Here is a 16,200-nt window from a genome sequence, read left to right as displayed (position 1 = left end):
TAGCCCTCCCTGGCCGCAGTGAGCTCGGCCAGTGAGACCCGAGGGAATGAGGTGCCAGCTCAAGATGAGCATGGCCAGATGCGTGGCTTATGCTGACCCTTGACCTCTCCATCCCACAGGAGATGAGTGCCCGGCAGAGGCAAGTGGAGGCAAAGGTGGAGCGAGGGCATCCCGGACAGAAGCAGATACACGGGCAGAGCCCAGAGGAGGTGGTGGAGGACGGCGTTTAGGCCGCAGGACAGGGCTGGCTTGTTGCCACCAACGCCGCTGCTCTGTCAAGCAGCTGAAGAAGATCCTCTGGGGCTCAGCGGTTGTCCTCAGCGTCTGCTCATCCTGGGCAGGCACCAGCCAGCTCGCCAAGATCACCTTCAGGACCTTCGACGCCCCCTTTGCAGTGACCTGGTTTGCCACCATCTGGAACATTCTCTTCTTCCCATTATACTATGTTGGCCACTTTTGGAGTTCAGAAGAGAAACAATCTCCACGGCAGCGATTCCGGTAAGAGGCTATTGGCTTAGGACGCTCACATTGAATGGTGGAGGGGGACAGGGAGAGGGAGGCATATTGACTCAGCAACCCGTAGGCCCAATAGGTTTCGGTAGTTATTCAGTGGGAGCTCAATAGGTCACGAGGTCAAGACCATTCCAGAAGCTTGAACACAAGACAATGTTCTCCCTGTGTCTGCGTGGGTTTCCTCCGGGTGCTCTGGTTTCCTTCCACAGTCCAAAAGGTGTGCAGGTCAGGTGAATTGGCCATGCTAAATTGCCCATCGTGTTAGGTGTGTTAGTTAGGGGTAAATATAGGATGGGGGAATGGGTCTGGGTGGGCTACTCTTCAGAGGGTCGGTGTGGGCTTGTTGGGCTGATGGGCCTGTTTCCACACTGTAGGGAATCTAATCTGATCCAAAAGACTTGCCCAGACACTGGCAACACACCGCCATGGGAGGGCTGCACTGTTGGAGGTGCTAGTTTTCAAATGAGCCTTTCAAACATCTGCATCCTCAGAACGACATTCCACGTCACCATTTTAGCATGAGCAGTGAGGATCCCCTCAGTATTCTGGCCAATATTTATCCCTCGTCCGTGGCTAAAAAAAAAGATGACTTGGTCACAATTATTTGTGAGATCTTGCTGTGCACAAATCTACTTCCACATTGCCCTGCATTACAACGGCACTTCTCCACAAAATGTATTTCATTGGGGCTCTACAGCATTTTGGATTGTCCTGAGGGATGTGGAAGGAACTGTAGAAATGCATATTGAGAACACTTTTCACACCCAATCTAGCTTCCCAGTTTAAAACTCGGAATTGACTCCTGGCCATCTGTTTTCCTTTTATCTTTGTGCAGTTGTAGTGAGTGCTGCCTTTGTCATATGTCCTGGAACAACTTGTACTCAACATTTTCTGGTGTAATTAAACAAGTGACATTTTAGGTGGAAGTGGGAATGAGGTTGTACAAATTCATTTCTCTCCCATGCTGACAAAGCCTCCGTCCTTGTCTTACTCACAATTTATTGGGAGAATTCAGTTTCCTGCCAGCCCACCACCTCCTGTCTTCCTGAAATTCAGGGGGATGCAGGAGGCTTGGGTTTCCTTTGTCCCAATGTTGGAGCAGCTCCCATTAGACGGTTGGCTGGAAATTCGCCGTGTTCCCAGATCTGGTCACCAACACCTTCCAGAGAAGCTTCATTTGTTGCCTTCTTCAACCTTTGCAGCCCACGTGCTGTCGGGACCCACAGTGCTCAATAGGAAAGGAATCCAGGGATATTGACCCCGTGATAATAAAGGAATGTCTACACTCTTCAGAAAGCAAAACAAGCGAGAAGCAAAATGTGCACTTTTATCGGGCTTTTTAGAAACCAGGACATTTCAAAGTGACAAATACTGAAGGACTTTGTCAGTTCCATCACTGTTGAGGCCAGCATGGGCCGACTAATAGATAATCTGATTGTCGATATTGAAGGAGGAATAATTATTGGCCAGAACACCAGGGAAGACACTGTTGTTCAAAATAGACATGTGAGATCTTTGTGGCCATCTAAAGAGCAGAGAGGTCTCACTTTCACCCCTCATACAAAAGACAACAATTCTTACAGTACTGACCTTACGACAGCACAGCACTCCCTCAGTACTGACCATACGACAGCACAGCACTCCCTCAGTACTGACCGTACGACAGCACAGCACTCCCTCAGTACTGACCATACGACAGCACAGCACTCCCTCAGTACTGACCATAACGACAGCACAGCATTCCCTTAGTATTGACCTTACAACAGCACAGCACTCCCTCAGTACTGACCATACGACAGCACAGCACTCCCTCAGTACTGACCATACGACAGCACAGCACTCCCTCAGTACTGACCTTACAACAGCACAGCACTCCCTCAGTACTGACCATACGACAGCACAGCACTCCCTCAGTACTGACCGTACGACAGCACAGCACTCCCTCAGTACTGACCATACGACAGCACAGCACTCCCTCAGTACTGACCATACGACAGCACAGCATTCCCTTAGTATTGACCTTACAACAGCACAGCACTCCCTCAGTACTGACCATACGACAGCACAGCACTCCCTCAGTACTGACCATACGACAGCACAGCACTCCCTCAGTACTGACCTTACAACAGCACAGCACTCCCTCAGTACTGACCATACGACAGCACAGCACTCCCTCAGTACTGACCTCACAACACATCACTCCCTAAGTAGTGACCTGACAACAGCACAGCACTCCCTCAATACTGACCATAAGACAGCACAGCACTCCCTCAGTACTGACCTTACAACAGCACAGCACTCCCTCAGTACTGACCTTACAACAGAACAGCACTCCCTCAGTACTGACCATACGACACACATCACTCCCTCAGTACTGACCATATGACCGCACAGCACTCCCTCAGTACTGACCTTACAACAGCACAGCACTCACTAAGTACTGACCATACGACAGCACAGCACTCCCTCAGTACTGACCATACGACACACATCACTCCCTCAGTACTGACCATATGACCGCACATCACTCCCTCAGTACTGACCTTACAACAGCACAGCACTCCCTCAGTACTGACCTTACGACAACACAGCATTTCCTCAGTACTGACCTTACAACAGCACAGCACTCCCTCAGTACTGACCTTACGACAGCACAGCACTCCCTCAGTACTGACCATACGACAGCACAGCACTCCCTCAGTACTGACCATATGACAGCACAGCACACCCTCAGTACTGACCTTACAACAGCACAGCACTCCCTCAGTACTGACCTTACGACAGCACAGCCCTCCCTCAGTATTCACCTTACAACAGCACAGCACTCCCTCAGTACTGACCTTACGACAGCACAGCACTCCCTCAGTACTGACCATACGACAGCACAGCACTCCCTCAGTACTGACCTTACGACAGAACAGCACTCCCTCAGTACTGACCTTACGACAGCACAGCACTCCCTCAGTACTGACCATACGACAGCACAGCACTCCCTCAGTACTGACCTTACGACAACACAGCACTCCCTCAGTACTGACCATATGACAGCACAGCCCTCCCTCAGTATTCACCTTACAACAGCACAGCACTCCCTCAGTACTGACCATACGACAGCACAGCACTCCGTCAGTACTGACCATACGACAGCACAGCATTCCCTCAGTACTGACCTTACAACAGCACAGCACTCCCTCAGTACTGACCTTACAACAGCACAGCACTCCCTCAGTACTGACCTTACAACAGCACAGCACTCCCTCAGTACTGACCTTACGACAACACAGCATTTCCTCAGTACTGACCTTACAACAGCACAGCACTCCCTCAGTACTGACCTTACGACAACACAGCATTTCCTCAGTACTGACCATACGACAGCACAGCACTCCCTTAGTACTGACCTTACGACAGCACAGCACTCCCTCAGTACTGACCTTACGACAGCACAGCACTCCCTCAGTACTGACCTTACGACAGAACAGCACTCCCTCAGTACTGACCTTACGACAGAACAGCACTCCCTCAGTACTGACCTTACGACAGCACAGCACTCCCTCAGTACTGACCATACGACAGCACAGCACTCCCTCAGTACTGACCTTACGACAGCACAGCACTCCCTCAGTACTGACCATATGACAGCACAGCACACCCTCAGTACTGACCTTACAACAGCACAGCACTCCCTCAGTACTGACCATACGACAGCACAGCCCTCCCTCAGTATTCACCTTACAACAGCACAGCACTCCCTCAGTACTGACCATACGACAGCACAGCACTCCGTCAGTACTGACCATACGACAGCACAGCATTCCCTCAGTACTGACCTTACAACAGCACAGCACTCCCTCAGTACTGACCCTCTGACAGCACAGCACTTCCTCAGTACTGACCATCTGACATTGCGGCACTCCCTCAGTACTGACCCTTTGACAGTACGGCACTCCCGCAGTATGAGCCTCCGATAACGCGGCATTCCCTCAGTCGTGAGCCTCCGACAGTGCTGCACCCCTTCATACTGACCCTTTGACACTGCAGCACTCCCTCAGTACTGACCCTCCGACAGTGCTGCGCTTCCTCAGTCGTGACCCTCCAATAGTGCAGCACTCCCTCAGTACTGACCCTCCAATAGTGCAGCACTCTCTCAGTACTCACCCTCTGACAGTACGGCACTCCCTCAGTACTGACCCTCTGATAGTGCAGCACTCCCTCAGTATTGACCCTCTGGCAGTGTGGCACTCCCTCAGTACTGATCCTCTGACAGTGCGGCACTCCCTCATACTGACCCTCTGACAGTGCAGCACTCCCTCCGTACTGACCCTCTGACAGTGCAGCACTCCCTCAGTACTGACCGTCTGACAGTGTTGCACTTCCTCAGTACTGACCCTCTGACAGTGCAGCACTCCCTCCGTACTGACCCTCTGACAGTGCAGCACTCCCTCCGTACTGACCCTCTGACAGTGTTGCACTCCCTCAGTACTGACCCTCTGACAGTGCGGAACTCCCTCCGTACTGACCATCTGACAGTGCAGCACTCCCTCCGTACTGACCCTCTGACAGTGCAGCACTCCCTCAGTACTGACCCTCTGACAGTGCGGAACTCCCTCAGCACTGACCCTCTGACAGTGCAGCACTCCCTCAGTACTGACCTTCTTACAGTGCGGAACTCCCTCAGCACTGAACCTCTGACAGTGCGGAACTCCCTCAGCACTGAACCTCTGACAGTGCAGCACTCCCTCCGTACTGACCCTCTGAGAGTGCGGCACTCCCTCAGCACTGACCCTCTGACAGTGCGGCACTACCTCAGCACTGACCCTCTGACAGTGCCGCACTCCCTCACTACTGACCCTCTGACAGTGCAGCACTCCGTCACTACTGACCCTCTGACAATGCGGCACTCCCTCAGTACTGACCCTCTGACAGTGTGGCACTCCCTCAGCACTACATCCATGTCAGCCTGGAGTATATGCTCGAGTATCTGGAGTTCAACTCAAATGCACACTCCATCAACAAACAATTTCTCCAAATAACATGTAATGTCCACTTGCATTTTCTGTTCTTAATTTATTCAAACCTATTTGAAACAAAAACTCATGGTATGGTTTCCTTTGGGGAGCTGTGATTTACCAGGTATTCCAACCAGCAGGATGTTGTGGTTACAGAGCAGCACCTTAAGGTGCCTTTGTGCCTTAATGTGGACCACCTCGACCGAGGCTCACAGGTTCGGGTTAGAGTCTGGACCATTGACCCAGGCTGACTCCCTACTGCAGTTGTTACTGACATTAAACTAAAGGCTCTGTCCGCCATCTTGAGTTGGCCGGGAAGGTTGATTCCCACTATATTTAGGAACACCAATTCTGACCTTCCCAGGTCCCATCCTTCAGTTTACCACATCCTGGTCATGCAGGGTACAATGAAGACTGCATTTCCGTACATATTGCATTGAAATGGATGACTTTAACGTTTGTTTTGTTCTAAGATTTCACATTGAGTCTGAGTGATGACCTTTCATTCTCCTCCTGACCCCTACCCGCCCCATTTTTTTTAGGGAATGTTGGAGGTTTTTTGGGGACGATGGTTTGACCATCAAACTATTCTTCAGCAGAATGGCCCCGTTCTGTGTCCTGTGGACTTTAACGAACTACCTGTACTTGCTCGCCCTGAAGAAAATCAGTGCGACAGATACTTCTGCTCTGTTCTGCTGCAACAAGGCCTTTGTCTTCCTGCTCTCCTGGATTGTTCTACGGGACAAATTCATGGGCGTTAGGGTAAGTCACCTCGTCTGCTTGTCCATATTTCTTCCTTACTTCCTCAGAGTCTGCAAAAGGGACGGGAGGATGTGTTACTGAAGCAAATCCAGTATTTCTGAAATGTTCGCTGTTGCACTAGAGGAAATACGGCAACCAATTTGCACACAGCAAGCTCCCATGAAGTGTAATGGTATTGATCTGATAACCTATGTCTACTTGAGGGAGGTAGATTATAGCTAAAGGGATGTGGAGAGGGGGAGGGTGGGATTAGGGTGTCCAGCTGGATGGTCAGCCATGATCAGAGAGATGTACAACACGGAAACAAACTAGCAGGGTTGAGGGGTCGAATGGCCTACGCCTATCTTCTGTGTTTCTGTGCACATCTCCTCGGAATGATGCAAAGATCCCCTGTTCATTTTAAATAAAATTTATGCCCACGGTATGTTTTACAATCACCTGAAGAGAAAGGCGGGATCTCTGCTTAACACCTCATAGAATCCCTACAGTGCAGGAAGAGGCCATTTGGCCCCTTGAGTCTGCACTGACCCTCCGAACAGCATCCCACCCAGACCCACCCCATCCTACAATAGGTTTTTAACCAGGTTAATCCACCTCACCTGTACATCCCTGAACGCTCTGGGTAATTTAGCATGGCTAATCCACCTAACTTGCACATCTTTGGACTGGGAGAGGAAACCACAACTCCCAGTGGAAATCTCCTCAGAGAGACTGCTGCAACCACCCCCACCCGGCCCCAACCTCCAGCCCCATTCCCCCATGACAGTGTAGGCCTCAGTACTCTCAGTGAGCATTGGAACCATGTTGGCTGCTGCCACAGATTCAGGAAGTGCTATCAGGATGGCCTTGCTCAGGAGTCCTTACCCCTCTCCAGCCCAGCCTTGTTTTATTAAAGGGGTATTAATGCTGCTCGGCTCTGAGGGACAGGCGTGAGTGCCGAATTGTTCGTGTGTCTGACATCAACAAGAACAAAGCACTGCATTTCAGGAACTCCCCCAGGTGCTCTGCAGGACTGCTATTTCACAGAACCTGATACCGGAGCACAAGAAGACAACAAGGCGAGCTATTACTCCAAGACATATCACTGAATTATATTGTATAGGATGGCGCTTTGGCCTATCAAGCCAAAAAAATTATAGGTTCCAAGGAGCATCGTAAAGGAGGTATGGAGATGGAGAGACTGAAGGAGGGAATTCTCAAATACGAGGCTGAAGGCAGGTGGAGTGACAAAGATGCAGAAGGTTCAAGAAGTTTCCGCACTATCATGAGGAATCGTTGTAAGTTTTTATTTTCAGTGAATGTGCAGATGAATGTCAGTATTTGGCAGCAGGCCCCAAGTTTAACACTGCAGCCAGCTGGGATGAAACATCCACCAAATGAAATGAAAGGGCTCTTTATTGCTGTTGTGTGAGCTCCTGTGAAGAAGTTTGTGTAGGAAGATGGAGTGAGAATTAGCCAGCAATGAGTCACAACGCTCATTATTAGACAAAGATTGAAACTTGTTGGGGGTGAACCCTGCGGTGTCAGTCTGACTCAGTGGATATTACTCTTCACTCAGAGTCACACACTTTGTGGGTTCAGGCCCCTACAATTTGACCAAGTAATTTAATCTTCACTTAGTGCCATGGGACTTCTTCCTCACTAAGACCTTTCATTTCTTCAAATTGGTCTGTTTGTGTCTTCACTCACACAGTCCTTAACACACATACCTCAAAGAAATCTTTAATCTGACTTTTAGAAATTTTCAGTCCATCTCCAACCTCAGCAGCAAGTGTTTCTGATTTTCACCCCCCTCTTGATGTGAAGAAACGTCACCTCCCTTGTGCCTCACCTGCAATGTACTGAGGTTCCAAGGTCTGTTCTCCAGAGGAGCCTCACCACAATCCTGCAACTGTGTCATGATGATATGACTGCAACTTCATTTCTTTTTAATGTGATACTAAGAGTTACTGCAATGTTATAACTTTGTTCCTTATTTCTTTCCACGTTGTTCTTAAGTTCTTGTACCTAGCTACTTGTGCCTAAGATGGTGGCGTGCGTGCCAACATTGAAAACTTTCACTGTACTCCTGTACTTTTGTACTTGGGTACATGTGACAATAAAGTCTAAATCAAATCAAATCAAACTGTCTCCAGTGGGATACTTCAAATAAATGCCTTCAAAGATCTGACCTGTGTCGGGCAGAGCTGTGTGATGGCTTCCATGTTTTTTACGTCTACATAACAAGGGTTATACACCTCAAAGGTCAACTACCTTTGGGTACTAAACACCATTCAGATGGTAAACTATTACCTCAGTTGCCTCTGTGTCTACTGACCACCATGGCCAGTGGAAAGAACACATGTGACTGTAGTTTTGTTGCTTGCTCTGCATCATGTTTGCAAATCACTCTTCAATTTTGTATCCAGAGACTGAGTCTACCCAAAATGAAACTCACTCAACCTGACCTGGTCAATATTTCACCTCCCACATATGTTAAAGGAGACTCCGGATATGTTGAGTACTTCCCTATCTTTGTCACCTGCCTTTCCTTCAAGGCCAACGTTGATGAGAGAGAAGATCCAATACTGGATCAGCAGTGCTAGCTCAGCCTCCTACTAAACTACAGCAGTGTCTGACAAGCAAGACCTCCGTAAGTAAGGAAAGGAATTGAATACTGAGAGCTACTGTCATTATTGCACTTCCATACTGCAGTGAGACCTGGACAGTTTGTCAGTGATACATAAGAGATCCAGAACACTTCCGTCAACAATGCCTTCCCTGTAATCTCCACTTCAAACATGAGTGTTCTTCTTGAAGCCTGCTCTATGAGCATTCAGGTAACACTCCTGAGAAACCAACTCTGGTGGACTGTGCCAAATAGATGAAAAGTGAAGCCCCACCAGGTCTGGACTTTTCAATCCTCATATAGCCAGTTCCTGGGAGAGACGATGAAAACGCAACAGGAACACTTTGAAGCTTTCCACAATGCTTGGCAACATTGACATTCATGTCTGGGAAGGGTTGCCACTAATTGACCAAAATGGTGACAACTCATCCATCTGGTGCGTTATCTGCTGAGAAAGAAAGGGAAGGAAATCTTGCGCTGTGGAGCCCATGACCTCAACCTGCCCCTTGTGCCCAAAGATCTGGCAGAAACTCCTGACTCTGAGTAGGACTCATCCTTGAATCAATGGCTGTAATTTAAAATTCCTCTTTTTTTTCTAGCTCCCCCCGCATTCCCCCAACTGCAGAGGAAATACTCCCACTCTTCCTGTTCTTTCAAATCCTTTTATCATCTAAAGCATGTATAAAGGATCACCCTTTAATCTCCTATAAAAGAATTTCACTCAGGTAAGCTAGCTTCACAATTTTGACCCTGACATCGTTCTGAAACCTGTTGCCCTCAGACAGAAGCCATTCTATCTCACCTGTCCCTCAGTCCCTCAGAACTAACCTGAATGTTAGTGACCGAGTGAGGGGTGATACTGGAGCCCGTTACAGATGACTTTATTGACTGTTTTGACTAAGTACTGTCTGTGATATTCGGCCTGGGGAGATGAGCGTGTGGGCTCTGTCACTAAGGTAAAAACAATGACTGCAGATGCTGGAACCCAATTCTGGATCAGTGGTGCTGGAAGAGCACAGCAGTTCAGGCAGCATCCAAGGAGCAGCGAAATCGACGTTTTGGGCAAAAGCCCTTCATCAGGAATAATCCCTTTATTCCTGATGAAGGGCTTTTGCCCGAAACGTCGATTTCGTTGCACTTTGGATGCTGCCTGAACTGCTGTGCTCTTCCAGCACCACTGATCCAGAAAGGGGTCTGTCACCTGCCAGCCTGCTCCCTCAAAGATTAAAAAAAAAGCTCTACGTGGATTTATCTCACGTTTGCCGCCCATTTGGTTGCTGTTTGAGAGTCTGAATGTTCAAAAGGAGCTGTGTTTATTTGACATGAAGATCTTGTTTCTAGTTGGGAGCGGATGAGTAACTAGAGGAGACAGATTTAAAGTAAGTGACAGGTGAACGAGTGGGGAGATCAGGCGAACAGGGGTTTGTGCCATGGGGTGTGGGCTGGTACACACTGCCTGAAAGGGCAGGGGAAGAAGATTCAATAACAAATTTGAAAAGGGTTGAACACTTGTTGGGAGGTGGAGTGGAATATCTTGTGGGGCATTAGAGGGTAAACAAGGCTAGTGTGTACTTTCAAAGAACTAGCTCAGGCTTTTTCATGGACTGAATGGTCTGTTTCTGTGCCATATGATCCTGCAAACTCTTAGAATTAGAAATAAGCTTTATTGTCATGTGTGCTCAAGTACATGGATGCGGGAGTAGAGGGAAAAGTTTACAATATCTCTATTCATGGCACCATCTTAGAGACAAAATCTCAAGTAAAGAGTAGAAAAATACAGTAATAAGTTAAAATTTAAACATTAAAATTCTTCTCAGTGTGAAGTAGTAAATAAGAAATGAAGTTAAAAGGTCCACATTACATTCACCCTGCAGTTAGTTGCTCCACACTGGCTTTCCCCACAAGGTCCAATCTCTCTCCCCCGGCTCTGGGCGCGATCACTCTCCCGCACTGGCACGATCTCATCCTTTTAACATCCAGCTCTGTTAGTTTCAGCATCTTGAGTTACGAACACAACTTTGAGTGAAATTCTATTCTGTGGCCCCTGCAATTTTGAGGCAGACACTACATGTGTGACAGGGATCAGACCATCCAAAGGTGATTTCCTGGTTAGGTCAGTGGGCAGGAACTCACCAGATTCTCTGAGCATCTCTCTCTGGCTGAAGGAGATGGAGCTCAGTCAGCATCAGCACCTTTGTTTAATGTCTCCTGCTCGAGAGATTGGGCATGGTCAGGCAGTGACTGGGCTGTGCATCCCTCCTGTGTCTGCAACAGCCCACCGACAATACCCAGCACTATGTGTGTGTCTGTGTGGGTGGGTGTGGGTGTGTGTTTGGGTGTGTCTGTGGATGTGTGCATCTGTGTTTGGGTGTGTCTGTGTGTGTGGGTATGTGTGTCTGGGTGTAACTGTGTGGGTGTGTGTGTGTCTGGGTGTGGGTGTGTGTTTGGGTGTGTCTGTGTGTGTGGATATGTGTGTCTGCGTGTGTGGGTATGTGTGTCTGGGTGTGTCTGTGTGTGTGTGGGTGTCTGGGTGTGTTTGGGTGTATCTGTGGATGTGGGTGTGTCGTGATGGTGGAGAGGTCTGTTGAGATCAGTTGGACTAAAGCTTTCTCTGTTTGTGTCAATTCCCTGCTCTTGTATGAAACCCGACTTAACCAGCCTGTGTCTGTTTTCAAACCAGATAGTGGCCGCCATCTTTGCCATTGCAGGGATAGTGATGATAACCTACGCTGATGGTTTTCACAGTCACTCTGTTATTGGGATCACACTGGTTGTAGCATCAGCATCCATGTCAGCTCTTTACAAGGTAAGGTGATGACCACCACAAAGCTTCAATTATCTCTTTTGGATCTACAAGTGAGAGGTTTAACTGATAGTGTTTCTTTGTGTTAGCGGGCTGCAGGAAGGGCTCAAAGATCTGGTTGGGGGTGGTGGGACACCTCCTGTGCCCTTTTGAAGTGTTTGGACCTTTTCACAGGGATTTACTCCTCAATTTTTCCAGCATTGAACTGACTGCTATTGGAATTACATCAAAGTGCAGGTTCATCCCAACATTTGCAATTCTAGGATTTTGGTCCTGGCTCAGCACTCTCTCGTCTGAGTGAGAAGGTCAAGGGTTCCGGCTCCAAATGCACAACTTGAGCTCCTTGTCCAGTGCAGGGAGTGCCACACTGTTAAAGGTATTGAAATATGAAAACAAGGCCCAAGGCCCTGTCTGTTTTCTGAGGGGGGTGGGAACAATCCCACAGACACTACTGAGGAGAAGTCTGGCGAGTGGGAGGAGGGCGAGGGCAAAAAGGTGGTTGAAATGATAGTCTGAGATCAAGTAAAAGACATGAAACTAACAGTCAGAAATTGTGATGTAGACACCAGACAAGTAAGATTTAGGAGCAGAAGTAGCCCATTCAGTCCATCAAGCCTGTCTCAGCACTCAATGAGGTCCTCACTAATCTCATAACCCTCAGTTCCGCTTTGCTGACATTTCCCTAAAGCCCTCAATTCTCTTACTGATTAAAAATTTGTCCATTTCAGCCTTGAATATACCTAATAACAGCTGAGAGATTAACTTCCTCCTCATCTCTGTCTCCAATGGGCAGCCCATTACTTTGAGATTATTACTTTGAGGATGTTTCACAACATCCTTCCGATAGGAAGGAGACCAAAATTGCACAGAATATTCCAACAGTTGCCATAGCGTCCATACAGCCGCAATATGATGTCCCAACTCCTGATTCAATATTCTGACCAATAAAGGGAAGCATACCTTCACTATCCTATCTACCTGCGACTCCACTTTCAAGGAGCTATGAACCTGCATTCCAAGGTCTCTTTGTTTAGCAACACTCCCTAGGACCTTACCGTTAAGTGTATAAGTCCTGCTAAGATTTGCTTTTCCAAAATGCAGCACCTCGCATTTATCTGAATTAAACTCCATCTGCCACTTCTCAGCCCATTGGCCCATCTGGTCCAGATCCTGTTGTAATCTGAGGTAACCTTCTTTGCTGTCCACTACACCTCCAATTTTGGTGTCATCTGAAAACTTACAAACTGTACCTCTTATGCTCACATCCAAATCATTTATATAAATGATGAAAAGTAGAGGATCCAGCACCGATCCTTGTGGCACTCCACTAACACCACCCTCTGCATGATAACGTTGCTCCTTAGGTCCCTTTTACATCTTTCCCTTTCACCTTAAACCTATACCCTCGAGTTTTGGACTACACGTCATGATTTTATAAACCTCTATAAAGTCACCTCTCAGCCTACAACGCTGGGAAGAAAGTCCCAGCCAATTCAGCCTCTCCCTGTAGCTCAAACCCTCCAAACTTGGCAACATCCTTGCAACTGCAAATGTGTTGCTGGTCAAACCACAGCAGGCCAGGCAGCATCTCAGGAATAGAGAATTCGACGTTTCGAGCATAAGCCCTTCATCAACCACTTCCTTTGTTATCCATTCTACCACTTTCAAGGAACTATGAACCTACGCTCCAAGATCTCTTTATTCAGCAACACTCCTCAGGACCTTACCATTAAGTGTATAAATTCTGCCCTGATTTGCCTTTCCAAAATGCAGTACCTCACATTTATCTGAATTAAACTCCATCTGCCACTCCTCAGCCCATTGGCCCATCTGAACAAGATCCTGTTGTAATCTGAGGTAACCATCTTCACTGTCCACTACACCTCCAATTTTGGTGTCACCTGCAAACTTACTAACTATACCTCCTATGTTCACATCCAAATCATTTATATAAATGACTAAAAACAGTGGATCCAACACTGATCTCCTAGAACCCTTTCTCCATTGAAACAATATTCAGCTTCTCTATTGTTTCTGCCAAAGTATATAACTTCACACTTTCCCACATTATGTGTCATCTGCCAAGTTTTTGTCAGCTTGTTAAACCTGTCCGTATCCTCCTACAGGCTCAAGTCATCCTACCCCTCGCCTTTCCACCTATTTTTTGTGTCATCCATAAACTTGGCTATAAACATTCATATTCCTCATCTTGGTCATTATGATACATTGTAAATAATTGTGACCCAATGTACTGATCCCTGTGACACTCCACTAGTTACAGGTTGCCATCTTGAAAATGACACCCTTATCCCAGCTCTCTGCCTTCCATTTCCTACTAATGTACAACCTTCAAGACCATAGGTAAACTGACAACTAACAAAAGGTAAGGAGTAAAATGACAGAGAATCAATTTCTTATGCTGAGGGTAAGAGATCGACTATGCAAAAAAATATGCAACTAAAGAGGTAAAAGAACACAAAAGTGAAGGACATTGTCTCAGACATCGACATCACGCTCTGGCAGTACAGACCCAGCAGAGGTGGAGGTGCAGTCAGGAGGGAGTTGTCCTGGGAGTCCTCAACATTGACCCTGGACTCCATGAAACCTCATGGCTTCAGGTTAAACATGGGCAAAGAAACCTCTTGCTGATTCGCACATCCTGCCCTCCCTCAGGTGATGGATCAGTGCTCCTCCACGGTGAACAATACTCAAGGAAGCACTGAGAGTGGCCAGCATGCAGAATGTACTCTGGGTGGGGATTTCAATGTCCATCACTAAGAGTGGCTCGGCAGCAGTACTACTGATCGAGCTGGTTAGGTCCGAAAGAATATAGCTGCTGGACGGGGGTCTGTGGCAAGTCGTGAGGGAACCAACAAGAGAAAAACACATACTTGACCTCAGTCTTACCAATCTGTCGGCTGTGGATGCATCATAGAGTCATAGAGTTGTACAACACAGAAATGTCCCCTTCGGTTCAGTTTGTCTATGCCACTCAGATATCATAAGTTAATCTAGTCCCAATTGCAGCATTTGGCCCATATCCCTCTAGACCCTTCCTGTTCATGTAGTCATCCAGATGCCTTTTAAATGTTGTAAAACTAGCCTCCACCACTTCCTCTGGCAGCTCATTCCACACACGCAGCACACTCTGCATAAAAAAAGTTGCCCCTCAAGTCCCTTTACTAACTTGTCCTTCTCTCCTTAAATCTATGCCCCTTAGTTTTGGAGAATCTGCTCAGCCAATGCTGATGGTACTTCTCAAAGGTCTTGAGTTGGCGTATGACATAGTCCAAGTTTCATAACCTTATGGAAGAGTTGGAAGGATGACTGCCTTCTAGACAAGGATCTTGATATCAGCACAGATATCATGGTCATGGAAGACTCTCATCCTTGGGCATCGAAGTCAGAGCTCACAGGTTTGATGTGACATTGAATCTCCTCAGCGATGTTAGCCTTCAGATGAAAGGTGGCTTCCCAGATAAGGCAAATGTTCCACGTTTCATCTGAATGGAGGGTTGGATGTGAAAGTGACCTGGGACAGGTTGGCAAAAGATTGGAATCTTCTTGAAGTTGAAGGTAAGAGCAATTCTTCTATATGCTTCTGTGAAGACATTAAGCAAGGCTTGAAGATTCTTTTCCAGCAGCGAGGAGATGACGTTGTCATCCACATTCTGAAGTTTCACAGGCAAGGTCGGTGTCATTTTAATCTTGGATTTCAACCGATTAAAGTTTTCTTCCCATCCTGTAGACAATGTCCACGCCACTGGAGACAAAGATGGAGAAAAGGGTGTGGGTGATGATACATCCCTGTTTGACCCTGTCTTGACCCAAAGGCTTCTGTCATATTGCCGTCAGTGAGGACCATTGCCAACATTTTTGTGGTGGAAGCGAGAGAGGATCTTGATGAATTTCACTGGACAGTTGGTCTTTGATTGGGTCTTCAGTAGCATTTCCCTATTGATGGAATCAAGTCTTGGTCAGATTGAGGAAGGCCATATAGAGTTGATACTTGTTCCTAATGTTTTTCTTGGAGTTGCCAAGCAGTGAAAATCATGTCCATAGTTCCATGGTTGGAAGCCACACTGGCTTTTAGGAAGAATTTCCTCAGAGTCTGGGAGAAGGTGAGTGGTGAGGATACAGGCAATGATGTTCCTGGCGATTGAGAATAGAATTCCTTGTTAGTTCCCATAGTCCACTTTGTCTCCTTTCTTGAAGACAGTGGAGATGGCAGCATCCCTGAGATCAACAGGGATATCACCTTTGACCCAGGTTTTCGGAAACATTTGAATGAGATGACTCAGACGCTGCTCCTCCAAGTTTCAAAATCTCTGCTGGCGAATCCCCATCCACTTCTGCAGCTTTTCCCATTCTTCATATTGTCTAATGGCAGTTTCAAATTCGGTGACACTCAGTGAGAGTCCAAGATCATCTTTGGGAATTTGGAGGATTTCCTGAAATATGTCCTCATTGTTGATTGTATCCCTGGTTAGGAGATTTTGTTTTGA

General features: G+C 47.4%; 1 protein-coding gene across 2 annotated transcripts in view; it reads left to right on the top strand.

Annotated features, from left to right (window-relative positions):
• Nucleotides 1-16,200, top strand: part of slc35f3b (solute carrier family 35 member F3b) — a 141,439-nt gene that overhangs the window by 108,579 nt on the left and 16,660 nt on the right. Inside the window, exons 2-4 of one of the 2 annotated variants that reach the window (XM_060852496.1) lie at nt 120-498; nt 6,065-6,284; nt 11,573-11,698. In XM_060852496.1, coding sequence (XP_060708479.1) covers nt 120-498; nt 6,065-6,284; nt 11,573-11,698 — 725 coding nt within the window. The remainder of the gene's footprint in view (nt 1-119; nt 499-6,064; nt 6,285-11,572; nt 11,699-16,200) is intronic. The other variant, XM_060852505.1, reaches the window with a different exon arrangement.

This window comes from Hemiscyllium ocellatum, chromosome 3 (genome assembly GCF_020745735.1).
Source record: "Hemiscyllium ocellatum isolate sHemOce1 chromosome 3, sHemOce1.pat.X.cur, whole genome shotgun sequence".
Classification (NCBI taxonomy): Eukaryota; Metazoa; Chordata; class Chondrichthyes; order Orectolobiformes; family Hemiscylliidae; genus Hemiscyllium; species Hemiscyllium ocellatum.
The sequence above is the reverse complement of the archived record's forward strand: the minus strand, read 5'-3'. Positions and strand labels throughout refer to the sequence as shown.